This window comes from Aquarana catesbeiana, linkage group LG08, assembly GCF_042186555.1.
Source record: "Aquarana catesbeiana isolate 2022-GZ linkage group LG08, ASM4218655v1, whole genome shotgun sequence".
Taxonomy (NCBI): Eukaryota; Metazoa; Chordata; class Amphibia; order Anura; family Ranidae; genus Aquarana; species Aquarana catesbeiana.
The window spans coordinates 292,265,426-292,292,212 of NC_133331.1; the positions used below are offsets into that span (position 1 = coordinate 292,265,426).

The window sequence follows — 26,787 nt, forward strand, 5'->3', positions numbered from 1 at the left end:
GAGGGAGAAGGAGGGGGTGTCACTGCTGGTTGGGTCCCTCTAGGAGGGAGAAGGAGGGGGTGTCACTGCTGGTTGGGTCCCTCTAGGAGAGAGAAGGAGGGGGTGTCACTGCTGGTTGGGTCCCTCTAGGAGGGAGAAGGAGGGGGTGTCACTGCTGGTTGGGTCCCTCTAGGAGAGAGAAGGAGGGGGTGTCGCTGCTGGTTGGGTCCCTCTGGGAGAGAGAAGGAGGGGGTGTCGCTGCTGGTTGGGTCCCTATAGGAGAGAGAAGAAGGGGGTGTCACTGCTGGTTGGGTCCCTCTAGGAGAGAGAAGGAGGGGGTGTCACTTCTGGTTGGGTCCCTCTAGGAGAGAGAAGGAAGGGGTGTCACTGCTGGTTGGGTCCCTCTAGGAGAGAAAAGGAGGGGGTGTCACTGTTGGTTGGGTCCCTCTAGGAGAGAGAAGGAGGGGGTGTCACTGCTGGTTGGGTCCCTCTAGGAGAGAGAAGGAGGGGGTGTCACTGCTGGGTGGGTCCCGCTAGGAGAGAGAAGGAGGGCGTGTCACTGCTGGTTGGGTCTCTCTAGGAGGGAGAAGGAGGGGGTGTCACTGCTGGTTGGGTCCCTCTGGGAGAGAGAAGGAGGCGGTGTCACTGCTGGTTGGGTCCCTATAGGAGAGAGAAGAAGGGGGTGTCACTGCTGGTTGGGTCCCTCTAGGAGAGAGAAGGAGGGGGTGTCACTGCTGGTTGGGTCCCTCTAGGAGAGAGAAGGAGGGGGTGTCACTGCTGGTTGGGTCCCTCTAGGAGAGAGAAGGAGGGGGTGTCACTGCTGGTTGGGTCCCTCTAGGAGAGAGAAGGAGGGGGTGTCACTGCTGGTTGGGTCCCTCTAGGAGAGAGAAGGAGGGGGTGTCACTGCTGGTTGGGTCCCTCTAGGAGAGAGAAGGAGGGGGTGTCACTGCTGGTTGGGTCCCTCTAGGAGAGAGGAGGAGGGGGTGTCACTGCTGGTTGGGTCCCTCTAGGAGAGAGAAGGAGGGGGTGTCACTGCTGGTTGGGTCCCTCTGGGAGAGAGAAGGAGGGGGTGTCACTGCTGGTTGGGTCCCTCTAGGAGAGAGGAGGAGGGGGTGTCACTGCTGGTTGGGTCCCTCTAGGAGAGAGGAGGAGGGGGGTGTCACTGCTGGTTGGGTCCCTCTAGGAGAGAGAAGAAGGGGGTGTCACTGCTGGTTGGGTCCCTCTAGGAGAGAGAAGGAGGAGGTGTCACTGCTGGTTGAGTCCCTCTAGCAGTGTAGTCTGATCTCCTTATCTTCAGCAGAAGCTTCAATGGAAGACATCATGACAGGCAAGGAGCTAGATATTACTTGTAGTTGAAGAGATCAGACTAGGAATGACAATTATAGTTCAGTAGTTATCAGCTTGTTAACAGGCAGTTTTATTTGCTTGTAGAGTGCCACCTTCTGGTTGAAAGTTGAAAAAATATGACGACATTTCATAATTACGTTGATGTTCTTTGAAAGTTGATTAATAAAAGTCGGCCTTCAGATTTGTATGATGAAATGTTCTTTTCTTTTCCTTTATTCCTTTTTCTAACACTACAACTAAGGTCCATCCTGTAGGTTTTAGTTTTAGTCTTAATCTTGTGTTTTAGTAGTTTGGTTTTACCGGCTTGTACTTGTTGGAACAGCCGACTCTCCCCCTTCTCATAAATCTTAGGACGTCTGTAGTAGACTCCAATGATACGTCCATCGGTTCATAGACCCGTCTATCATTCCACCCGTAATTCCTCCTCCGCACCATCACCACCTCCAACCACATCATCATCTTTCTTCCTCACGTTCGCATCACATCTAACATAGAGAAACCTCCCTCCATCTTTTCTATGTCTCGTGTCCCTATAAACAAGAGGATCAGCATGAATACAAACAGTCCAGCCTTGTGAGTAGTCAAGTCATGTTTCTGGAACACCAATCACATCTCCAACCACAAGATCATCTTCCTCACTTTCACATCACATCTAACATAGAGAAACCCTCCTCCATCTTTTCTATGTCCTGTGTTCCTCTAAACAAGAGGATCAGCATGTATGCAAACAGCCCAGTCTTGTGAGGAGTCAAGCTGTGTTTCTGGAACACTGACCACATCTCCAACCACAAGATCATCTTTCTTCCTCACTTTCACATGACATCTAACATGGAGAAACCCCCCTCCATCTTTTCTATGTCCCGTGTCTTTCTGAACAAGAGGATCAGCATGCATACAAACAGCTTAGTCTTGTGAGTTGTCAAGCTGCAACTCCAGTCTCATCCCTGAAAACATCAACATCTCCCATTCTGCTCAGCAGGTTGCTGGATTTTGTGTATTAAGCTAATTTGCAACTATTTTTTGCTGTTGATATGTAATTGAGGGTTCTCATTATTTACTGACTTAACCTTCCCCCATATTCTCTTACTTCACCCCTCTTCGAATGCCCCACCTTACCTCACCTCGTCTATCAACCCTAATACCCTCCTTTTCTACACATTTATATATCTATCCAGCCATCCCAGAAACAGCCCCCCCCCCCCAAATGCCTCTTCTAAAACTTCAACATGGGGAGGGTACCTTACCAGGCAGCCCCCCTGGCAAAACGCCTTGTCATATTAATGAGGACAAGGACCTCTTCCCCACAAATGCAGACAAAAAAGACCAATCTCCTGCGCTCGAGAGAAGCGCACTGAAAAAAAATCAATCAGAGATCTTCAGTTAATCCAATATTTGCACCATCTTTGCTTCCCCCGAAGGGAAAACCCAGGAAAAATGCTGCAAAAACCAGGAACAGAAGGTGTACCAACCTAGCGCATTACATTTGTGATAGATTTATTATTGGTAGCTTCCCTGACGGTGTTCCGGAGTGTGGCACGGGGTTAAATTTCAGCACAATTAGCGGTAACCCCGAGCCACACTCGGGATTACATCTCAGGATCCTGGTGCAGTGTTACTTACCTTGTCCCCAGGATCCTGCGATGTCCCCCCGCTGTGTCTGCGGGCTCTGTCCTCCGCCCGAAGCCTCTCTGTGCCAGACTCTGTTCCCTGCGAGCGTCACGACACACGGGGGCGGAGCCTGGTGGCAAATTCAAAAAATGTAAAAACCATAACACATACAGTATTGTAATCTTACAGATTACAGTACTGTATGAAATCATTTCACATCCCTTTTGCCCTCAGTGCTTTGTCCAATGCCCTGCATGCAGTTTTATATTATATATATACTGTTCTTTCTGCCTGGAAACTGGAGATTGTCCATAGCAACCAAAAAAGTGTCCCTTTACGTCAAAAGTGGCGTTAGACCAGCTAGAAAACAGCGATAATAAATTAGAACACTTGCAGAATTGAGCGATAGTGAATCGTGGGGAAATTTATTTAATTATTATTATATTATTATTTTTTTTAATTATTTATATTTATTTATTATATTATAATTTATGATTTTGTGTTTCAAACTTCATCATACCCGGGATATCTACTAGACTCTTGTTTGGACAGATTTAAGTGTGTAACACGGGCGGACTTTTCGACGGACTAGGTCCGGCGGACTTTTCGATGGACTTTACGACGGACTTTCCGAATAAACGGACTTGCCTACACAGGATCAACCAAAGGCTGACGGATTCGTACGTGATGACGTACGACCGGACTAAAAGGAGGAAGTTGATAGCCAGTAGCCAATAGCTGCCCTAGTGTCTGTTTTTGTCCGTCGGACTAGCATACAGACGAGCGGACTTTTCGACCGGACTCGGAAAGATTTGAAACATGTTTTATTTCTAGGTCTGTCGGACTTTTGGCAAAAAAAAAAGTCAGCTGGAGCCCACACACGGTCGAATTGTCCGACGGAGTCCAATCCGCCGGACCTAGTCCGTCGAAAAGTCCGCTCGTGTGTACGCGGCATTGTTGTTAAGAATTACAGGCCTACAATATAAAACGCCAAATTTCCATGCAAAATAATTGTACCGCTTTCAGCACCTAAAATCCGAAATAATCATACCGCCCGGGAAGGTTAAAAGCAGTGGCGTCGCTAGGGGGTGGCTTTTGGGGCTATAGCCCCGAATCTGGCGCCCATAGCCCCAAGTCTCTGCAGGGGTCCCCAAGGGGAGGGGAGGCTCTCTGGGGACACTGATGTAAGTGAGGGGCTTTCTGGTGACCCTTATTTAAGATTGGAGGCTCTCTGGGGACCCTAATGTAAGGGGGAGGCTTTCTGGGGATATATACACACACACACGTATATTATATACATGTGTATGCCTGCCCAAGCGTATGACTTTCTTTACTACGCTGCTATGGGCTCTAGCCCCAGATCTTTTGTGCACCTAGCAACGCCCCTGGTTAAAAGAATAGATGTATACTCACAAATAACATTAGCAATAAGGCACATCAAAGTCCACAATGTACTTGAAATGGCCTGGTGATCTAGACAAGTCCCAAGTGCGAGAAGACCTTCCAGAAGGCTGAAGCGTTTCAAGGGGAGATCCCCTCTCCCTCAGAGCCCTCAACCACTTTTTGGGAGGTCTTCACTTTCTTGGGACTTGTCTAGATGACCAGGCCGCCTCAAGTACATTGTGGATTTGACGTGATGTGCCCTATTGCTGATGTTCTTTGTGAGTATACGTCTGTTCTTTTAATGCTGATAAAGCTATCCCAAAGGTAATGCGCTAGGTTGGTGGGCCCTCTGTTCCTTGTTTTTGCTGTACCTCTTCCCCACAACTTTGGCCACATTTATTGGCATCAACATCCATTGAAATCCACCATCAATCACGTCGTCCAACGATGTAGATCCATGTCACAATGACCGACACCCAACAAAAGAAACAAAATGCCACCTGCCGATAGACGCCCATTCCCGTCGAATGACAGATCCAGCGGATGACAGCTGGTATATAATAGACATGTGCACCGTCAATAAATTTGTTTCATTTGGAAATTAATTTGTATTTCGTAATTCGTGTCCGAAATCCAATTCGGATTCGTACGAAATACGAATTTTCATAAACTTTTCGCAAAATAACGAAAGTTCGTTATGATGGATTTATCATTATCAGGGGCTCCCACAATCCCTGTGCTGTGCTGACTTCTTCTGATTGGTGAACAAAACACCCAGTCACGTTTCTGTTGTAACGGAATTTGGATCCGAAATTCGTTAACGAAATTTCGTATAAAATTTGTAAGCATAGAAATTCCCATAGGGTTCCCACCATCCCTGTGCTGAGTTCCCGGGTCTGTACACCCGCTGTGCCCATTATGAGGGGTTCCCACCATCCCTGTGCTGAGTTCCCAGGTCTGTACACCCGCTGTGCCCATTATGAGGGGTTCCCACCATCCCTGTGCTGAGTTCCTGGGTCTGTACACCCGCTGTGCCCATTATGAGGGGTTCTCACCATCCCTGTGCTGAGTTCCTGGGTCTGTACACCCGCTGTGCCCATTATGAGGGGTTCCCACCATCCCTGTGCTGAGTTCCTGGGTCTGTACACCCGCTGTGCCCATTATGAGGGGTTCCCACCATCCCTGTGCTGAGTTCCCGGTCTGTACACCCGCTGTGCCCATTATGAGGGGTTCCCACCATCCCTGTGCTGAGTTCCCGGTCTGTACACCCGCTGTGCCCATTATGAGGGGTTCCCACCATCCCTGTGCTGAGTTCCTGGGTCTGTACACCCGCTGTGCCCATTATGAGGGGTTCCCACCATCCCTGTGCTGAGTTCCTGGGTCTGTACACCCGCTGTGCCCATTATGAGGGGTTCCCACCATCAATGTGCTGAGTTCCCGGGTCTGTACACCCGCTGTGCCCATTATGAGGGGTTCCCACCATCCCTGTGCTGAGTTCCCGGGTCTGTACACCCGCTGTGCCCATTATGAGGGGTTCTCACCATCCCTGTGCTGAGTTCCCGGGTCTGTACACCCGCTGTGCCCATTATGAAGGGTTCCCACCATCCCTGTGCTGAGTTCCCGGGTCTGTACACCCGCTGTGTCCATTATGAGGGGTTCCCACCATTCCTGTGCTGAGTTCCCGGGTCTGTACACCCGCTGTGCCCATTATGAGGGGTTCCCACCATCCCTGTGCTGAGTTATGGGGTCTGTACACCTGCTGTGCCCATTATGAGGGGTTCCCACCATCCCTGTGCAGAGTTCCTGGGTCTGTACACCCGCTGTGTCCATTATGAGGGGTTCCCACCATCCCTGTGCAGAGTTCCTGGGTCTGTACACCCGCTGTGCCCATTATGAGGGGTTCCCACCATCCCTGTGCTGAGTTCCCGGGTCTGTACACCCGCTGTGTCCATTATGAGGGGTTCCCACCATCCCTGTGCTGAGTTCCCGGTCTGTACACCCGCTGTGCCCATTATGAGGGGTTCCCACCATCCCTGTGCTGAGTTCTCAGGTCTGTACACCCGCTGTGTCCATTATGAGGGGTTCCCACCATCCCTGTGCTGAGTTCCCGGTCTGTACACCCGCTGTGCCCATTATGAGGGGTTCCCACCATCCCTGTGCTGAGTTCTCAGGTCTGTACACCCGCTGTGCCCATTATGAGGGGTTCCCACCATCCCTGTGCTGAGTTCCCGGGTCTGTACACCCGCTGTGCCCATTATGAGGGGTTCCCACCATCCTTGTGCTGAGTTATGGGGTCTGTACACCCGCTGTGTCCATTATGAGGGGTTCCCACCATCCCTGTGCTGAGTTCCTGGGTCTGTACACCCGCTGTGCCTATTATGAGGTGTTCCCACCATCCCTGTGCTGAGTTCCCGGGTCTGTACACCCGCTGTGCCCATTATGAGGGGTTCCCACCATCCCTGTGCTGAGTTATGGGGTCTGTACACCCGCTGTGTCCATTATGAGGGGTTCCCACCATCCCTGTGCTGAGTTCCTGGGTCTGTACACCTGCTGTGTCCATTATGAGGGGTTCTCACCATCTCTTTCATTGATCATACACTCACCAGCCACTTTATTAGGTACACCTGTTCAATTGCTTGGTAACACATATTGCTAATCAGCCAACCACATGGCAGCAACTCAATGCATTTAGGTATCTAGATGTGGTGAAGACAACTTGCTGAATTTCAAAATGAGTATCAGAATGGGGAAGAAAGGAGATTTAAGTTACTTAGAAAGTGGCATGGTTGTTTGTGCCAGACGGGCTGGTCTGAGTATTTTAAAAAACTTCTGATCTACTGGGATTTTCACACACAACCATCTCTCGGGGTTACAGAGAATGGTGGGGAAAAAGAGAAAATATCCAGTGAGCGGAAGTTGTGTGGAGTAAAATGCCTTGTTGATGTCAGAGGTCAGAGGAGAATGGGCAGACTGGTTCCAGATGATAGAAAGGCAACAGTAACTCAAATAACCACTCGTTACACCCAATGTATGCAGAATACAATCTCTGAACACACAACACGTCCAAGCTTGAAGCAGCAGAAGACCACACCGGGTGCCACTCCTGTCAGCTAAGAACAGGAAACTGAGGCTACAATTGGAACAGGATCACCAAAATTGGACAATAGAAGATTGGAAAAACGCTGCCTGGTCTGATGAGTCTGGATTTCAGCTGCGACATTCAGATGGTGGGGTCAGAATTTGGCGCATGGATCCATCCTGCCTTGTATCACCGGTTCAGGCTGGTGGTGGGGGTGTAATGGTGGGGGGGAGATTTTGTTGGCACACTTTGGGCCCCTTAGTACCAATTGAGCATAGTTTAATCACCATGGCCTACCTGAGTATTGTTGCTGACCATGTCCATCCCTTTATGACTACAGTGTCCCCATCTTCTGATGGCTCCATTCCAGCAGGATAATGCACCATGTCACAAAGCTCCAATCATCTCACCACTGGACAATGAGATCCCTGTACTCCAATGGCCTCCACACTCACCAGATCTCATCCAATAGGGATGTGGTGGAACGGGGAGATTGGCATCATGGATGAGTAGCCGACAAATCTGCAGCATCTGTGTGTGATGCCATCATGTCACTATGGAGCAAAATCTCTGAGGAATTTTTCCAAGGCCTTGTATCTCTGCCACGAAGAATGAAGGCAAAAGTGGGTCCAACTTGGTACTAGCAAGGTGTATATGGACAATGACATCACTAGGTAGACTCTGCCCCTTTGTATATACAGCTAGTATCTGCTGGAGCTGTCATTTGGTGGGGAGAGAAGTGATTAAAATGTGTCTGAAGTGGGCAGATTTTTATTTTCTTTTGGGCATCGAGCATCGTAATTGATGTAGGTCTCCATAGCTGGACAAAGTGATTGATGGTGGACGTGTAGGACTTTTTAAAATTAAAACTCTCGTCAGAAGCTGTTTTTTTTTTGCTGTTTGCATGTGTATCACCCTCCTAGATAGGTGCTAGGTTTACATACAGTTTGATTGACTTGGCCATTGCATAACATTCCACTTCTTTCCCTTAAAAAGCTCTTTGGTTGCTTTCGCAGTATGCTTCGGGTCATTGTCCATCTGCACTGTGAAGCGCCGTCCAATGAGTTCTGAAGCATTTTGCTGAATATGAGCAGATAATATTGTCCGAAACACTTCAGAATTCATCCTGCTGCTTTTGTCAGCAGTCACATCATCAATAAATACAAGAGAACCAGTTCCATTGGCAGCCATACATGCCCACTCCATGACACTACCACCACCATGCTTCACTGATGAGGTGGTATGCTTTGGATCATGAGCAGTTCCTTTCCTTCTCCATACTCTTCTCTTCCCATCACTCTGGTACAAGTTGATCTTGGTCTCATCTGTCCATAGGATGTTTTTCCAGAACTGTGAAGGCTTTTTTAGATGTTGTTTAGCAAACTCTAATCTGGCCTTCCTGTTTTTGAGGCTCACCAATGGTTTACATCTTGTGGTGAACCCTCTGTATTCACTCTGGTGAAGTCTTCTCTTGATTGTTGACTTTGACACACATACACCTACCTCCTGGAGAGTGTTCTTGATCTGGCCAACTGTTGTGAAGGGTGTTTTCTTCACCAGGGAAAGAATTCTTCGGTCATCCACCACAGTTGTTTTCATTGGTCTTCTGGGTCTTTTGGTGTTGCTGAGCTCACCGGTGCGTTCTTTCTTTTTAAGGATGTTCCGAACAGTTGATTTGGCCACACCTAATGTTTTTGCTATCTCTCTGATGGGTTTGTTTTGTTTTTTCAGTCTAATGATGACTTGCTTCACTGATAGTGACAGCTCTTTGGATCTCATATTGAGAGTTGACAGCAACAGATTCCAAATGCAAATAGCACACTTGAAACAAACTCTGGACCTTTTATCTGCTCCTTGTAAATGGTATAATGAGGGAATAACACACACCTGGCCATGGAACAGCTGAGCAGCCAATTGTCCCATTACTATTGGTCCCTTCAAAAGTGGGAGGCACATATACAAACTGTTGTAATTCCAAACCGTTCACCTGATTTGGATGTAAATACCCTCAAATTAAAGCTGAAAGTCTGCAGTTAAAGCACATCTTGTTTGTTTCATTTCAAATCCATTGTGGTGGTGTATAGAGCCAAAAAGATTAGAATTGTGTTGATGTCCCAATATTTATTGACCTGACTGTAGATATGTTTAGAATGTGTTTTGATAGGTAAAATGTTGTTGCCACTAGTCAGTGTGGCTGTAACTAATTGTACTCAGTGAAGCTGCATTCTGCTAGTCAGGTCTGCTCAGTGTGTTCAGCTGCTGCTAGTCTGAGACAGCTCCTTCTGCATCTAGATTGCTTGAGAAGTTTCTGGATGATAGGTGTGGAGCTATGCAGTTGGCAGCGTGAATATTGATATAGCCCTGGCCTATCCCAGAGAGACAGGCTCTGATGGCATGCCAGGAGACTGTATATATTCCGTGAGCACACTAAGCTTGGGGTATTTTCCTGGAGCAGATTATCACAGCCTGGAGGGCACACTGCCCTTCCAGGCAATGCTGCTACGTCTGCTGTCGTGAGGCCTCAGGTGGGCGACCTGAGGGCCTGGATGCTGAGCCCTGGAACTAAAGAGAGCTGACACCACCAATATTTAAAAAGGGCCCAAATTACATCCCTGGGAACTACAGAACAGTTAGCCTAATATCAATAGTATGTAAACTCTTGGAGGGGATGATAAGGGACTATATACAAGTGTAGCGGGCACCTACTTTTAGATAGGTGACCTTTATTGTTAGTTTTCTATGTCAGGTAAATTTAGACAGGCTTGTGCTATTGCAACAGGCCTGTTTGCTGATTTCTATATTTGAGTGGCAGGTGTTTGTATCCGAGTCCCGGACAATCATTGATTTGTTGGACAAGGCCCCGGAACTCGGATATAAAAGCTGAGTCACATGGTCAAGAGGGGTTCCTGTTTGCCGTCAGAGCCGGAGAGGCTCAACCTGGTTCCCGGAGGGGAGAGGTTCCCCCTCCAGGGAGCCAACGGAGCTTCACCCTAGCCAGAGGGGTGGAGGTCTGGTCCTCATGGAGGAACAGACGATATCCTGCAGCATGTAGTTATGGACGTCGTAGGCCGCCCCTGTGGGGAGGGGAGCGGGGCCACAGACAGACAGAGGAACCGGGAATCATTTCCGATGAAGTGGCAGCAAAACGGAAGGAAACTGGGCGATCGATCGTTTATGAGTGGCACATGGACTATTGATCGAGTGAGTGAAAGCCCAAGGGAAGGGTACTTTCAGAGACTGAGGTTGTTGATGCACAAGTCGGTGAGATGGGTGGTTATGGCCCATGACTTAGAGTTCAGCATTGCCATGGGATTCCAATCAGTCAAGCTAGGAGGTGATCAGAATAGTTCCCCTGTAATTTAATCTGAAAGTACCATGCAATTGGGAAGTAGTGGCAAAGAGGTAGCGGTGAAGCTGTATGCACACATAGAGAAATGAAATGTTCCTTTTAAGTCATCCAGATGAAGAAGTTATTCAGAGTGGCTCTTTATCATTTAATTCTCTATTAAATCTACTCCCATCTTCCCTGATCAAAGTGATCGTTTGAAATGTTTTGTCTGACCATCCGCAATTATTCTTTGATGTTTCCTGTAAGAACCATGTTAAGATGACAATGCAACAAAGAGAGCATCTCAAAAGAAGTCCTTCTCCTATCCCAGTTTGTGTTAATGAATAAAGCGTTAAAAAAAGCAATAAGGATTGTGACTTTGAATCTATGGGCTGCGGGGGTTGAGTGGTAAATGTGAATTACTGATGTAGCCAATTCTAAGCCGCTCCTTCGGGGGTCAAGATTTTAGTAATAAGAACAGTATAATTAGCAGTAATCAGCATGGATTCATGAAGAATCGTTCTTGCCAAACCAATCTATTAACCTTCTATGAGGAGGTGAGTTGCCATCTAGATAAAGGAAGGCCCGTAGACGTGGTGTATCTGGATTTTGCAAAAGCATTTGACACAGTTCCCCATAAACGTTTACTGTACAAAATAAGGTGCGTTGGCATGGACCATAGGGTGAGTACATGGATTGAAAACTGGCTACAAGGGCGTGTTCAGAGGGTGGTGATAAATGGGGAGTACTCAGAATGGTCAGGGGTGGGTAGTGGGGTTCCCCAGGGTTCTGTGTTGGGATCAATCCTATTTAATTTGTTCATAAACGACCTGGAGGATGGGATAAACAGTTCAATCTCTGTGTTTGCAGATGATACTAAGCTAAGCAGGGCAATAACTTCTCCGCAGGATGTGGAAATCTTGCAAAAAGACCTGAACAAATTAATGGGGGAGGGGCGACTACATGGAAAATGAGGTTCAATGTAGAAAAATGTAAAATAATGCATTTGGGTGGCAAAAATATGAATGCAATCTATACACTGGGGGGAGAACCTCTGGGGGAATCTAGGATGGAAAAGGACCTGAGGGTCCTAGTAGATGATAGGCTCAGCAATGGCATGCAATGCCAAGCTGCTGCTAATAAAGCAAACAGAATATTGGCATGCATTAAAAGGGGGATCAACTGCAGAGATAAAACGATAATTCTCCCGCTCTACAAGACTCTGGTCCGGTCGCACCTGGAGTATGCTGTCCAGTTCTGGGCACCAGTCCTCAGGAAGGATGTACTGGAAATGGAGCGAGTACAAAGAAGGGCAACAAAGCTAATAAAGGGTCTGGAGGATCTTAGTTATGAGGAAAGGTTGTGAGCTCTGAACTTATTCTCTCTGGAGAAAAGACACTTGAGAGGGGATATGATTTCAATTTACAAATACTGTACTGGTGACCCCACAATAGGGAGAAAACTTTTTTGCGGAAGGGAGTTTAACAAGACTCGTGGCCACTCATTAAAATTAGAAGAAAAGAGGTTTAACCTTAAACTACGTAAAGGGTTCTTTACTGTAAAAGCGGCAAGGATGTGGAATTCCCTTCCACAGGCGGTGGTCTCAGCGGGGAGCATCGATAATTTCAAAAAATTATTATATAAGCACCTGAATGACCGCAACATACAGGGATATACAATGTAATACTGACATATAATCACACATAGGTTGGACTTGATGGACTTGTGTCTTTTTTCGACCTCACCTACTATGTAACTATGACTGAGAGGGGCTGTCAGCTGAAGAACTGGTTTGGTATCACTGGAGTAAGGTGTTGCTTGGAAATTGGAAAGAGGCAACCAGCTGTCTTTGTGCAGAGACTCACCGCGCAACGGAATGAATATGGAGCTGAGTGTCGGTGCTCAGGCTAAAATGTCCAAAACACTTCCAAATGTCAAAAAAAGCCGACACTCGAATGCTTCGTAATGCAATTTTAATCCAGCACTTCCAGCAGTTACAACATGAGCGTTGTGTGAATACAGATGCTTCTGAAAGATCTTGGGGAACTTTGGGCTTTTGCCAGCCCTCTGGTGCTAGCAGGGCCGGTGTTACCACTAGGCAAATTAGGCAGCCGCCTAGGGTGCCCTGCTGCCTAGGGCGCCCGTCCACTGGTGTTCCTACTCTCTGCAGCAAGCAACTAAGTCTCAGCATCAGCAGGCAGCCGCCGCTCTGTTCGCGCATAGTGTTAGCGGCGGCAGAGGACTGTGTTTGTGTCCAACTCCAGAATGAATGGAAGCGAGCAAACATTCATTGATGAGCACTGGTAGGCTGCATTTGATAGGCGCTGGTGAAGCTACATTTGATGGGCGCTGGTGAGGCTGCATTTGATGGGCGCTGGTGAGGCTACATTTGATGGGCGCTGGTGAAGCTACATTTGATGGGCGCTGGTGAGGCTACATTTGATGGGCGCTGGTGAAGCTACATTTGATGGGCGCTGGTGAGGCTGCATTTGATGGGCGCTGGTGAAGCTACATTTGATGGGCGCTGGTGAGGCTGCATTTGATGGGCGCTGATGAGGCTGCATTTGATGGGCACTGGTGAAGCTACATTTGATGGGCGCTGGTGAGGCTGCATTTGATGGGCGCTGATGAGGCTGCATTTGATGGGCGCTGGTGAAGCTACATTTGATGGGCGCTGGTGAAGCTACATTTGATGGGCGCTGGTGAGGCTACATTTGATGGGCGCTGGTGAAGCTACATTTGATGGGCGCTGGTGAGGCTGCATTTGATGGGCGCTGGTGAAGCTACATTTGATGGGCGCTGGTGAGGCTGCATTTGATGGGCGCTGGTGAAGCTACATTTGATGGGCGCTGGTGAGGCTGCATTTGATGGGCGCTGATGAGGCTGCATTTGATGGGCGCTGGTGAAGCTACATTTGATGGGCGCTGGTGAGGCTGCATTTGATGGGCGCTGATGAGGCTGCATTTGATGGGCGCTGGTGAAGCTACATTTGATGGGCGCTGGTGAAGCTACATTTGATGGGCGCTGGTGAGGCTGCATTTGATAGGCGCTGGTGAAGCTACATTTGATGGGCGCTGGTGAGGCTGCATTTGATGGGCGCTGGTGAAGCTACATTTGATGGGCGCTGGTGAGGCTGCATTTGATAGGCGCTGGTGAAGCTACATTTGATGGGCGCTGGTGAGGCTGCATTTGATGGGCGCTGGTGAAGCTACATTTGATGGGCGCTGGTGAGGCTGCATTTGATGGGCGCTGATGAGGCTGCATTTGATGGGCGCTGGTGAAGCTACATTTGATGGGCGCTGGTGAGGCTGCATTGATGGGTGCTGGTAGGCTGCATTAATGGGCGATGGTGAGGCTGCATTGATGGGCGCTGGTGAAGCTTCATTTCATGGGCGCTGGTGAGGCTGCATTTGATGGGCGCTGGTGAGGTTGCATTTGATGGGCGCTGGTGAGGCTGCATTGATAGGTGCTGGTAGGCTGCATTGATGGGTGCTGGTAGGCTGCATTAATGGGCGCTGGTGAGGATGCATTGATGGGTGCTGGTGAGGCTGCATTTGATGGGCGCTGGTAAGCTGCATTGATGGGCGCTGGTGAGGCTGCTTTTGATGGGCGCTGATGAGGCTGCATTTGATGGGAGCTTCATTAAAAAGATGGGGTTTACATGGGCAGGGAAAAGGGGGTGGGGTCAAGGGGGGGGCGGCAAAATGAGGTTTCAAAATTCTTTACACCAGCCCTGGGTGCTAAAGAGTCAGCTGTGGGTCCAGTTAAAGGGGACACCGGCTGTTGTCCTTGAAGAGGTTTGTCCAGATAATCTTCTACTTAAAGGGACTCTGCTCTCTTGGCTCTAAGAAAGGAGGTCACAGTTAACTTTAACTACTACTACTACCTAAAAGCTGAAGTCTAATGTTTGCTACAAACACAGACTTTATTATAGCTTGTCCTGAAGAATAATTAAGTCTTTCAGTTGTACATAGTTGTTGTTCTCCTAAAGTTCTCAAAAAAAAAAAAAAAAAACACCCTTAGATTGGTCACTGAAGAAACGTGTGAATGAATCTTTATGCCTACAAATACATATTTGGGGGGCACACCATACAATGCATTTAAATTCAAGATGGTGCTGCTGTAAGACCTACAAACAGTACAAAATATTTTACAGCGCACACATACAAGAATGACATTTCCTGCAGGGCTAGTTAAAAACACCTGAACATATTCAAAAAATACGGGGGTTTGGTCACACTATATGGTCATATAGTGCTAAGCCCACTTACTGCGACAAAGTACCCCGAATTAGTGGGTCCTACTCTAGTAATAGAATGGAAGATCCTCTGTCTCAACCATGGGAGCTGAACTCCTCTATGTGGGAGAACTGAAGGGGATACATCCTAATCACTGGTGGTCACTAAATAGGAGGTAATGAGGAGGGGGAGGGGTGCTCCAGCCCAAAAACCTGGTCAGGGCCTATTACAACATTCAAGTACATATTTGGGGGGCACACCATACAATGCGTTTAAATTCAAGATGGTGCTGCTGTAAGACCTATAAACAGTACAAAATATTTTACAGCGCACACATACAAGAATGACATTTCCGGAAGGGCTAGTTAAAAACACCTGAACACCTGAACATATTCATTCTATTACTAGTGTAGGACCCACTAATTCGGGGTACTTTGTCGCAGTAAGTGGGCTTAGCACTATATGACCATATAGTGTGACCAAACCCCTGTATTTTTTGAATATGTTCAGGTGTTCAGGTGTTTTTAACTAGCCCTGCAGGAAATGTCATTCTTGTATGTGTGCGCTGTAAAATATTTTGAATCTTTATGCCTGGCTGCGGGGTTAAGCTTTTGGGGGCAGGATTCCTGCGGCTCCTACAACAGCAGCGCTACATTTTTTGTGAATAAATAGGGGTCTTCATTCACATGGGGGGGGGACGGGGATGGTATCTCCATGTTGAGGGCATGTTGCCTGGTATGGTTCAGGAAGGGGGCTGCATGCTCACCCGCCCTTTTCTTGCATGGAGGCTTCATGCTCAGATAAGGGTCTGGTATACATTTTTGGAGAACCTCATGTTTTTTGGGGGGATTGCACCTTAAAATTCATACCAGACCCTTTAGGTCTGGTATGAATTAGGGGGGAACCCCATAGATTTTCTTGTGTGGGGGTTCCTCATTAGCATCTCTGAAATAGGACATAAAACCAGTAGGTAGGACGGCGGAGGGTGTGCATCTCCATCCATCTTAAAGTTCACAGTAGATTTGTAAAGTTTGCATGCATACCTGGTAGACCTAGCAGCTGAGAGTGTGTGTAAAACTCTTTGTTAAATAGATTTGGATCAACAAGTTCAGTGCTGTAAACACTATAGCTTTTATAATATAATTATATTCCCCTTGGTGGGAGTGGAGATGAGCCCAGCTATAAGGATATACAGTACATACACACACAGCACAAGGCCATGTTCACACTACGAGATGTTTCTCGGAGGTTGCAGTTCCTCTGAGCTCCACAAGGTGGTGATCTCACTTTTACCCAGACAGGAAGTCTCTATGGAAGACAAGAAGTGATGTCAGGTAGAGACAGGAAGTATGTAAAGACAAAGACAGGAAGTGATGTCAGGTATAAATAGGAAGTTCCGGGTGAGAGGTGAGTTGGGAAGAAGTAGTGAGGAGACATTGCTGAAAGTGGCAATTTAGGAGGTAATAAGATCTTATTTTCTATTTACACCCAGTAACCCCCCGTCATGTTCCGTCCTCTTCCTCCATAGTCATTGTGACGTCTTTTATCTCCAGCAGATGATAATACACATATATAGTGTGGAAACCTAGATTAACCCTTTCAGGGTCAGAACTTTTTTTGGTGTAATGGATAGATAGGAATCTTATTCAGCTTTCTTTGTTGACAGATTAAAAACTAAGCAAAAATAAACTGCTAAAAACAAAACAGATTTTACATAGAAAATGTTATCCGTTATTGCACTACAGGGAAACCTGTAGAGATCACATAACGAAAGAGAATGGAGGAGGACCGGAGTCACATGACTGAGAAGATACTAAACCTCACCTTGGAGATCATCTACCTGCTGACCGGAGAGGTGAGGAGGATTCTGGGAGGTCACATGACATCACTCTTATCTCTATAAAATAAAACACAGACCTGACCGGAGAGGTGAGGAGGATTCTGGGATTCTAACATGATATTCCTATTGGTTCTCCAATACAGAGATTTCCTCTTGTGAAGTCAGGTGATCATATGACCATCACAGTGCCTCCATGTGACTCCCTAAAACCTGAGAGACACAACATGGAGAAGATTCTAGAAGTCACCAAGAAGATGATGGAGCTGCTGACAGGAGAGGTGAGGAGGATTCTGGGAATTCTGGGACATTATCCAGTAACAGACAAGGGATGTGTCTGGATGGTGACTGTATCATTGTGTGTGTCAGGTTCCTATAAGGTGTCAGGATGTCACTGTCTATTTCTCCATGGAGGAGTGGGAGTATTTAGAAGGACACAAGGATCTCTACAAGGACGTCATGATGGACAATCAGCCGCCCCTCACATCACCGGGTAAGAGGAGACTTTATTGTAAAGGAGAGAGCAGTACGGAGGGTCCACCTAGATCCCCCATCATCTGATAAACACATAGAAACAATGTATTCAGTCAGTGTGTGTGTTTCCTACAGATGGATCCAGTAATGGGAACCCACCAGAGAGATGTCCCCGTCCTCTGTATTCCCGGGATTCCACACAGGAAGGTCACAACTACGGAAAACTTTATAAGGTAGGTTATCAAGACGAATTGGTGATTATAATTTTGATACACCCATATGTGTTACAATGAATGTTTTATTATTTATTTAGAGTGGAAACATTGAAGATTATAATATTGTTGTTAAAGAAGAGTATAATGAAAAGGATGAGGAGTATGGTATGATGAAGGAGCTCTCTGAAAGACACAAGGATCTCTACAAGGACATTAGGATGGAGTCACCTAATACCAGGAACCCACCAGAGAGATGTCCCCCTCCTCTGTATTCCCGGGATTCCACACAAGAAGGTCACACCATCCCTCACCATCATCAGGTCGGTGGAGTTGAGGGTCGGGAACATAAAGTGATTGAACACTCTGACATGTGGAGACGATGTGTGGACTCTACAACATGATATTTTCTATGTGATCTCACATCATAAATACTTCTATGTTACAGATGTTATTTTCTGCCATTCTGTTGGTTTAGGGTGAAGATCTGATTATCATAAAAGTTGAGGATGAAGTAGAAGAGACGTATGTGAGGGATGATCAGCAATATACGGAGGAGTCTGGAATGACGAGGACATTCATAGAGGAGGACACTCCTACAGAGATCAGCACAGGTGACCCATAATATATTCTTCTCTTATCTCTGCTCTGTTACTGCACACTGAGTAACATATCACCAGGCCTATAGTCACTTGTTCTATGGTGAAGGAATTTCAAGTCTGAACTTTGACCCTCTTGTTTATCAGAGATCACATGACCCAGTACCTAGGCTTGTGGTTGTGTAAAGAGCATGGACCTCCCAGTCCCCATTTGTTCCTCCTCTTCTGACAAGGCTGTGTAAATGTAGAAGTGATCTGGGAGGAGGACCAAAGGCCCTTTGACTGAAGAGGGGGGAGAGTCCCAGCTGGTTGGGACATCCACAGAGAACATCTGCTCACTCATATCTACCTGATCCAGATGGAATCTTGATGGAAGTGAACTAACCCTCTCATATCTATTGATGATGTTTTTATATTTTTCCAGGACACGCCATGGAGAAACCCTCAAAGGATCGTCTCACTTTATCTCCAGGTTGTAAAATGGAAGATGAGGACATCACAGGAGATTGTGGAGGAGAAAAGACAATGATCTCCACTATGGATGGTGGACTTCACAGTGTGGATAGACCATGGAATCCCTCTGACTCTGAGCAACCTCGTACTGTGAGGGATGGTGCCGGAATTCAGGGGGAGAGGAAATTTCCCTGTCCTGAATGTGGGAAATGTTTTAGCTCAGAACTAATTCTCTCTGCATATCAGAGCTCTTACTTGAGTGAGAAGCTTCATTCCTGTTCCGAGTGCGGGAAAGGCTTTCTTCGTAAATCAGACCTCAAAATCCATTATAGATCTCACACCGGGGAGAAGCCGTATTTCTGCCCTGAGTGTGGGAAAAGTTTTTCACAGAGGGCCCATCTTTATAGCCATCAGCGGTTGCACAGGGGCGAGAAGCCGTATTCCTGCCCTGAGTGCGGGAAATGTTTTCCACAAAAATCACATCTTGTTGTACATCAGAGATCTCACACGGGGGAGAAACCGTATTCCTGTCCTGAGTGTGGGAAATGTTTTTCACATAAGACCAATTATTCCAGACATCAATTATTACACACCGGCAAGAAGCCCTATTCCTGCCCTGAGTGCGGGAAATGTTTTCCACAGAAATCCCATCTTTACAGACATCTGAGAACCCACACAAACCCTCGAGGTGTATTAGTGTCCTGAGTGCGGGAAATGTCTTGGCTGAGCGCTCCTTTGATCTTTATTATGGAAGAAACACTTTATGAGGAAATTAGAGCTTACTAAAGTCTTCAAAATTCTGTCTGGTTTAATTTGCTAGGAGAGAGAAGGAGGGGGGTGTCACTGCTGGTTGGGTCCCTCTAGGAGAGAGAAGGAGGGGGTGTCACTGCTGGTTGGGTCCCTCTAGGAGAGAGAGGGAGGAGGTGTCACTGCTGGTTGGGTCCCTCTAGGAGAGAGAAGGAGGGGGTGTCACTGCTGGTTGGGTCCCTCCTAGGAGAGAGAAGGAGGGGGTGTCACTGCTGGTTGGGTCCCTCTAGGAGAGAGAAGGAGGGGGTGTCACTGCTGGTTGGTTCCCTCTAGGAGAGAGAAGGAGGGGGTGTCACTTCTGGTTGGGTTCCTCTAGGAGAGAGAAGGAGGGGGTGTCACTGCTGGTTGGGTCCCTCTAGGAGAGAGAAGGAGGGGCTGTCACTGCTGGTTGGGTCCCTCTAGGAGAGAGAAGGAGGGGGTGTCACTGCTGATTGGGTCCCTCTAGGAGAGAGAAGGAGGGGGTGTCACTGCTGGTTGGGTTCCTCTAGGAGAGAGAAGGAGGGGGTGTCACGGCTGGTTGGGTCTCTCTAGGAGAGAGAAGGAGGGGGTGTCACGGCTGGTTGGGTCTCTCTAGGAGAGAGAAGGAGGGGGTGTCACTGCTGGTTGGGTCTCTCTAGGAGAGAGAAGGAGGGGGTGTCACTGCTGATTGGGTCCCTCTAGGAGAGAGAAGGAGGGGGTGTCACTGCTGGTTGGGTCCCTCTAGGAGAGAGAAGGAGGGGGTGTCACTGCTGGTTGGGATCCTCCAGGAGAGAGAAGGAGGGGGTGTCACTGCTGGTTGGGTCCCTCTAGGAGAGAGAAGGAGGGGGTGTCACTGCTGGTTGGGTCCCTCTAGGAGAGAAAAGGAGGGGGTTTCACTGCTGGTTGGGTCCCTCTAGGAGAGAGGAGGAGGGGGTGTCACTGCTGGTTGGGTCCCTCTAGGAGAGAGAAGGAGGGGGTGTCACTGCTGGTTGGGTCCCTCTAGGAGAGAGAAGGAGGGGGTTTCACTGCTGGTTGGGTCCCTCTAGGAGAGAGGAGGAGGGGGTGTCACTGCTGGTTGGGTCCCTCTAGGAGATAGAAGGTGGGGGTGTCACTGCTGGTTGGGTCCCTCTAGGAGAGAGAAGGAGGGGGTGTCACTGCTGGTTGGGTCCCTCTAGGAGAGAGAAGGAGGGGGTGTCACTGCTGGTTGGGTTCCTCTAGGAGAGAGAGGGAGAGGGTGTCACTGCTGATTGGGTCCCTCTAGGAGAGAGAAGGAGGGGGTGTCACTGCTGGTTGGGTCCCTCTAGGAGAGAGAAGGTGGGGGTGTCACTGCTGGTTGGGTCCCTCTAGGAGAGAGAAGGAGGGGGTGTCACTGCTGGTTGGGTCCCTCTAGGAGAGAGGAGGAGGGGGTGTCACTGCTGGTTGGGTCCCTCTAGGAGAGAGAAGGAGGGGGTGTCACTGCTGGTTGGGTCCCTCTAGGAGAGAGGAGGAGGGGGTGTCACTGCTGGTTGGGTCCCTCTAGGAGATAGAAGGTGGGGGTGTCACTGCTGGTTGGGTCCTTCTAGGAGAGAGAAGGAGGGGGTGTCACTGCTGGTTGGGTCCCTCTAGGAGAGAGAAGGAGGGGGTGTCACTGCTGGTTGGGTTCCTCTAGGAGAGAGAGGGAGAGGGTGTCACTGCTGATTGGGTCCCTCTAGGAGAGAGAAGGAGGGGGTGTCACTGCTGGTTGGGTCCCTCTAGGAGAGAGAAGGAGGGGGTGTCACTGCTGGTTGAGTCCCTCTAGGAGAGAGAAGGAGGGGGTGTCACTGCTGGTTGAGTCCCTCTAGAAGAGGGAAGGAGGGGGTGTCACTGCTGGTTGGGTCCCTCTAGGAGAGAGAAGGAGGGGGTTTCACTGCTGGTTGGGTCCCTCTAGGAGAGAGGAGGAGGGGGTGTCACTGCTGATTGGGTCCCTCTAGAAGAGAGAAGGAGGGGGTGTCACTGCTGGTTGGGTCCCTCTAGGAGAGAGAAGGAGGGGGTGTCACTGCTGGTTGGGTCCCTCTAGGAGAGAGAAGGAGGGGGTGTCACTGCTGGTTGGGTCCCTCTAGGAGAGAGAAGGAGGGGGTGTCACTGCTGGTTGGGTCCCTCTAGGAGAGAGAAGGAGGGGGTGTCACTGCTGGTTGGGTCCCTCTAGGAGAGAGAAGGAGGGGGTGTCACTGCTGGTTGGGTCCCTCTAGGAGAGAGAAGGAGGGGGTGTCACTGCTGGTTGTGTCCCTCTAGGAGAGAGAAGAAGGGGGTGTCACTGCTGGTTAGGTCCCTCTAGGAGAGAGAAGGAGGGGGTGTCACTGCTGGTTGGGTCCCTCTAGGAGAGAGAAGGAGGGGGTGTCACTGCTGGCTGAGTTCCTCTAGGAGAGAGAAGGAGGGGGTGTCACTGCTGGTTGGTTTCCTCTAGGAGAGGGAAGGAGGGGGTGTCGCTGCTGGTTGGGTTCCTCTAGGAGAGAGAAGGAGGGGGTGTCACTGCTGGTTGGGTCCCTCTAGGAGAGAGAAGGAGGGGGTGTCACTGCTGGTTGGGTCCCTCTAGGAGAGAGAAGGAGGGGGTGTCACTGCTGATTGGGTCCCTCTAGGAGAGAGAAGGAGGGGGTGTCACTGCTGGTTGGGTCCCTCTAGGAGAGAGAAGGAGGGGGTGTCACGGCTGGTTGGGTCTCTCTAGGAGAGAGAAGGAGGGGGTGTCACGGCTGGTTGGGTCTCTCTAGGAGAGAGAAGGAGGAGGTGTCACTGCTGGTTGGGTCCCTCTAGGAGAGAGAAGGAGGGGGTATCACTGCTGGTTGGGTCCCTCTAGGAGAGAGAAGGAGGGGGTATCACTGCTGGTTGGGTCCCTCTAGGAGAGAGAAGGAGAAACCGGATATTACTTGTAGATGAAGAAAAGGGAGATCACCCTACGTGACTGGACTGACAATTGTAGTGCAGTATTTTGCCATTTTCACTTGCTTGGAGATTACCAACTGCTGGCTGAAAGTGGAAAATTTGACCTTTTCAGATGTAACATTTCATATTTACCTGAAAAAAAACAGTGTTAACTTTTTCTTTTTTTTGTATGAAAATAAATTCACAATAAAAGGATTAGTGAGAAAAAAACGTTCTTTAATAAATACAAGGCCGAGGCGTCATCATTGGCATTCCAAAAAAAGAAATGCGATCAGGGCAGCTGAAATAGATTCCGAAATAAAGCATTGCGCAAGAGAGTAAAAAAAAAAAATCGCCAACATTTTTTCAAATATAATAATAGTAAAAAGGTGAGGTCAGAGCATATTGGCCCCATAAAATATGGGGAATCGGTCATGAGTGACAGGGAGAAGGAAACTGTATTACATACATTCTTCTCCCCAGTTTATACGAATGAAAAGGAGGGGTATAATAGACAAGTCAGTAATGTTACTAACGGTATATTGAATGTACCATTGAAATAATACTTGAAAAACTTAATGTGAATCACAAAGGCTGGATGGCTTACACCCGAGAGTTCTCAAAGAGCTTAGCCATTAGGGATGAGCTTCGTGTTCGAGTCGAACCCATGTTCGACTCGAACATCGGCTGTTCGATCGTTCGCCGAATTGCGAACGATATGGGCCGTTCGCGCCAAATTCGTGTGGCGCGTCACGGCCCATAATTCACTGCGGCATCGCAGTGCATTGCTTGCTGATGATTGGCCAAGCATGCACTATGACCCGCATGCTTGGCCAATCACAGCGCCGCCTTAACAGAGAGCCATAATTGGCCAAAGCCAAGGAGGCTTTGGCCAATTATGGCTCAGGGGATTTAGTACACGCCCCACACTATATAAGGCCGCCTGCACGGCGGCCCTGTGCAGTGTGTTCCGGTGTGCTTAGAGAGAGAGAGAGATAGTGTCATTTCATTTGAGTTAGCTAGATTAGGCAGGACAGTCAGTCAGTTAGCTGCACTTAAAGTGTATTGTGTATATATATGCATCCCAGGTGTTGCATATATATATATATATATACACTGTATTCAGTTTAGCTAGATCCGTTCCTGTTATCTTCTAGACTATTTACATTTAGTGCAGTGCGTCCTGCTCACAGTGTTCAGCTAGATCCGTTCCTGTTATATTCCTACTGACAGGCAGGCTTGTCTTGTTACAGTATTTTAAATAAAATTGCTGGTGTTCTTTTGATCCTATTAGTACCACAGTCAGGCAGCTAGACTATTTACAGTTAGTGCAGTGCGTCTTGCTCACAGTGTTCTGCTAAACCTACAAGTTAGTGGGGTGCGTCCACCTCACAGTGTTCAGCTAAAGCTACCTGTAGAAGGTTGGTGGTGTTCTCATACTACAGGCAGGCAGTTGATTTTGCTAGCTGCAGTATCAGTACATATATATATATATATATATATATATATATATATATATATCCCAGCTTAGTGCAGCTACAGGCCATTAGTATGTCTGGAAGGCCAAGAAGGAGAGGCAGACAGTCACAAGCCAATAAGAGAGGGCAAGCAGGCTCTGTGTCTAGTGCTGGTCGTGGAGACGGTGCATCCTCATCAGCACGTGGCCATGGGACACGCTTGGCCTTTTTTTCGGCAGCTGGCCATGTTGAGCCGCAACATGCGGAAGACTTGGTCGAGTGGATGACCAAGCCGTCCTCATCCTCCTCATCCTCTCTCACCCATGCCCAGGGTACTTTGTCTGGCAAAGCAGCGGCCTCTTCCCTCGGCTCAATGTCATCAGTGACTCCTTCCCTAGCCCCACCATGTCCTCCTGAGGAGTCCCTCGAACTGTTTGACCACAGTGTTGGGTACATGCTCCAGGAGGATGCCCAGCGTTTGGAAGGCTCTGATGATGATACTGAGCTCGATGAAGGCAGTAACATGAGCACGGACAGAGGGGGTGCCCAAGAAGGACAGCAATCTGGCAGTCATGCTCCCCCTGCTGCAGCATACTGCCAGGTTTGCTCCAGTGATGAGGAGGGAGGGGATGATGAGGTCACTGACTCAACGTGGGTGCCTGATAGGAGAGAAGAGGAGGAGGAGGAGGCGGCACATCACCAACGAGGCAGGATGCCCTCCAGGGGCCAGCCTAAGGGCAGCACATTGACTGCATCACACCCCAAAGCTCCACATGTGCAGGGCGCTGCAGTCTCTGCGCGTTATTCAAAAAGTTCTTTGGTGTGGGCCTTTTTTGAGACGAGTGCATCAGATCGCACCGCTGCTATTTGCAACATATGTCTCAAGCGTATCTCGCGTGGCCAAAACATCTCCCGCTTGGGTACCAAATGCTTGACCAGACATATGTTGACCTGCCATGCAGTTCGTTGGCAAGCGTATCTAAAAGACCCACACCAAAGAACAAAGAGGACCTCTGCTTGCTCCTTATCAGCTGAGATTTCCAACCCCACTAGACCTTCAGTCCTCTCTGAGACCTGCACTGAGAGGAATGAAGGTGTAGAATTAGGTGTGTCACAGCCACGTACTTGTGGGCAATCTGATTTTGGTACACCGACGTCAGATTGTACCAGGCAAATTTCCCTGCCCCAGCTGCTGCACCGCCGAAAGAAGTTTGCTCCCAGCCATCCACATGCCCAGCGGTTGAATGCTAGCTTGGCAAAATTGCTAGCACTTCAACTGCTGCCTTTTCAGTTGGTAGACTCTGCCCCCTTCCGTGAGTTTGTGGAATGTGCAGTTCCTCAGTGGCAGGTACCCAAACGCCACTTTTTCTCACGGAAGGCAATTCCGGCTCTCTACCAGCATGTGGAAGGCAATGTCCATGCCTCGCTGGACAGGGCGGTCAGCGGTAAGGTGCATATTACCGCTGACTCATGGTCCAGCAGGCATGGACAGGGATGTTACCTAAGTTTCACGGCGCATTGGGTGACTCTGCTGGCAGCTGGGAAGGATGCAGGACAAGGTGCAGTAGTGTTGGAGGTTGTTCCGCCACCACGCCTCCAAAATGCTAATGATTGTGACACACCTCTCTCCTCCACCCCCTCCTCTTCTTCTTCCTCCATGGCCTCTTCCTCGGAACCAGCGGTGCTCCGTAGTCGTTCAAGGGGCTACGCAAGTACGCAGGCCAAAAGATGCCATGCGGTGCTTGAGCTGGTGTGCTTGGGGGACAGGAGCCACACTGGGGCAGAGGTTCTGTCAGCTCTGCAGGGGCAGGTTCAGAGGTGGTTGACGCCACGCCAACTTAAGGCAGGAATGGTGGTTTGCGACAATGGCACCAACCTCCTCTCTGCCCTCCGACAGGGACAAATGACCCATGTGCCCTGTTTGGCTCACGTCCTTAACTTGGTGGTGCAGCGGTTCTTGGGCAGGTACCCGGGCTTACAGGATGTCCTGAGGCAGGCCAGGAAAGTCTGTGTGCATTTCCGCCGGTCATATAATGCCAGTGCTCGGCTGACGGACCTCCAAAAGGAGTTTAACCTGCCCAAGAACCGCCTAATCTGTGACATGCCCACCAGGCGGAACTCAACGTTGGCCATGCTGCAGCGGCTACACACGCAGCAGAGGGCCATCAATGAGTACCTGTGCGACTATGGCACCAGGACAGGGTCAGGGGAGCTTGTTTTTTTTTCCCCACGCCAGTGGGCCATGATCAGGGATGCATGCACTGTCCTGTCACCATTTGAGGAGGCCACGAGGATGGTGAGCAGTGACAGTGCATGCATCAGTGACACTGTCCCCCTTGTCCACCTGTTGGAGCACACGCTGCGTGGAATAATGGACAGGGCACTTGAGGCAGAACAGAGGCAGGAAGAGGAGGACTTCCTTAGCTCTCAAGGCCCCATTTATCCAGACAGTGTTCCTGCGTGCCCGCCGATCACACAGGAAGAGGACGAGGAGGAAGAGGAGGAGGAAGATTGTGTCAGTATGGAGGTGGAGCCTGGCACTCAGCATCAGCAGCAGTCTTTAAGGGATCAGTCCCAAGAAACACATGGACTTGTACGTGGCTGGGAGGAGGTGGCTGCGGACCATGTCGTCCTTAGTGACCCAGAGGACTCCGGACCGAATGCCTCAGCAAACCTACGCTGCATGGCCTCCCTGATCCTGCAAAGCCTGCGTAAGGATCCTCGTATTCGTGGTATCAAGGAGAAGGACCAATACTGGCTGGCAACCCTCCTTGATCCACGTTACAAGGGTAAGGTAACCTTATCTTGCCATCGCAGAGGGAGCAGAGGATGAAACATCTTCGGGAGGCCTTGCAGAAAGGTCTGTGCAACGCGTTCCCAGAGACTGGGAGGTTACAAACTCCTGTTTCTGGACAACGTGTTGCTGAGGCTTCGGTCAGTCAAAGAAGGAGCGGTGGAGAAGGTGGCCGTCTGACCGATGCGTTCAGACAATTTTTTGGTCCGCAGCCCCAAGGTATGATTGGTTCCAGCAACCATCGCCAGCGTCTGTTTTACATGGTGCAGGAATACCTAGGGGCAAGATCAGACTTGGACACCTTTCCCACCGAAAATCCTCTGGGTTACTGGGTCTTGAGGATGGATCACTGGCCAGAGC

The 26,787-nt window shown here is 49.0% G+C and overlaps 2 protein-coding genes across 2 annotated transcripts in view; one reads left to right on the top strand and one right to left on the bottom strand.

Annotated features, from left to right (window-relative positions):
* LOC141106798 (uncharacterized) overlaps positions 1 to 22,806 on the top strand; it is a 50,474-nt gene extending 27,668 nt beyond the window's left edge. Inside the window, 4 exon segments of the mRNA XM_073597725.1 lie at positions 17,414 to 17,506; positions 17,587 to 17,808; positions 17,964 to 18,099; positions 18,509 to 22,806. Of these exon segments, the coding sequence (XP_073453826.1) occupies positions 17,414 to 17,506; positions 17,587 to 17,808; positions 17,964 to 18,099; positions 18,509 to 19,242 (1,185 nt within the window). The 3' untranslated portion in view covers positions 19,243 to 22,806.
* LOC141104954 (gastrula zinc finger protein XlCGF53.1-like) overlaps positions 1 to 26,787 on the bottom strand; it is a 255,234-nt gene that overhangs the window by 56,590 nt on the left and 171,857 nt on the right. The gene's annotated exons all lie outside the window — the stretch shown is intronic.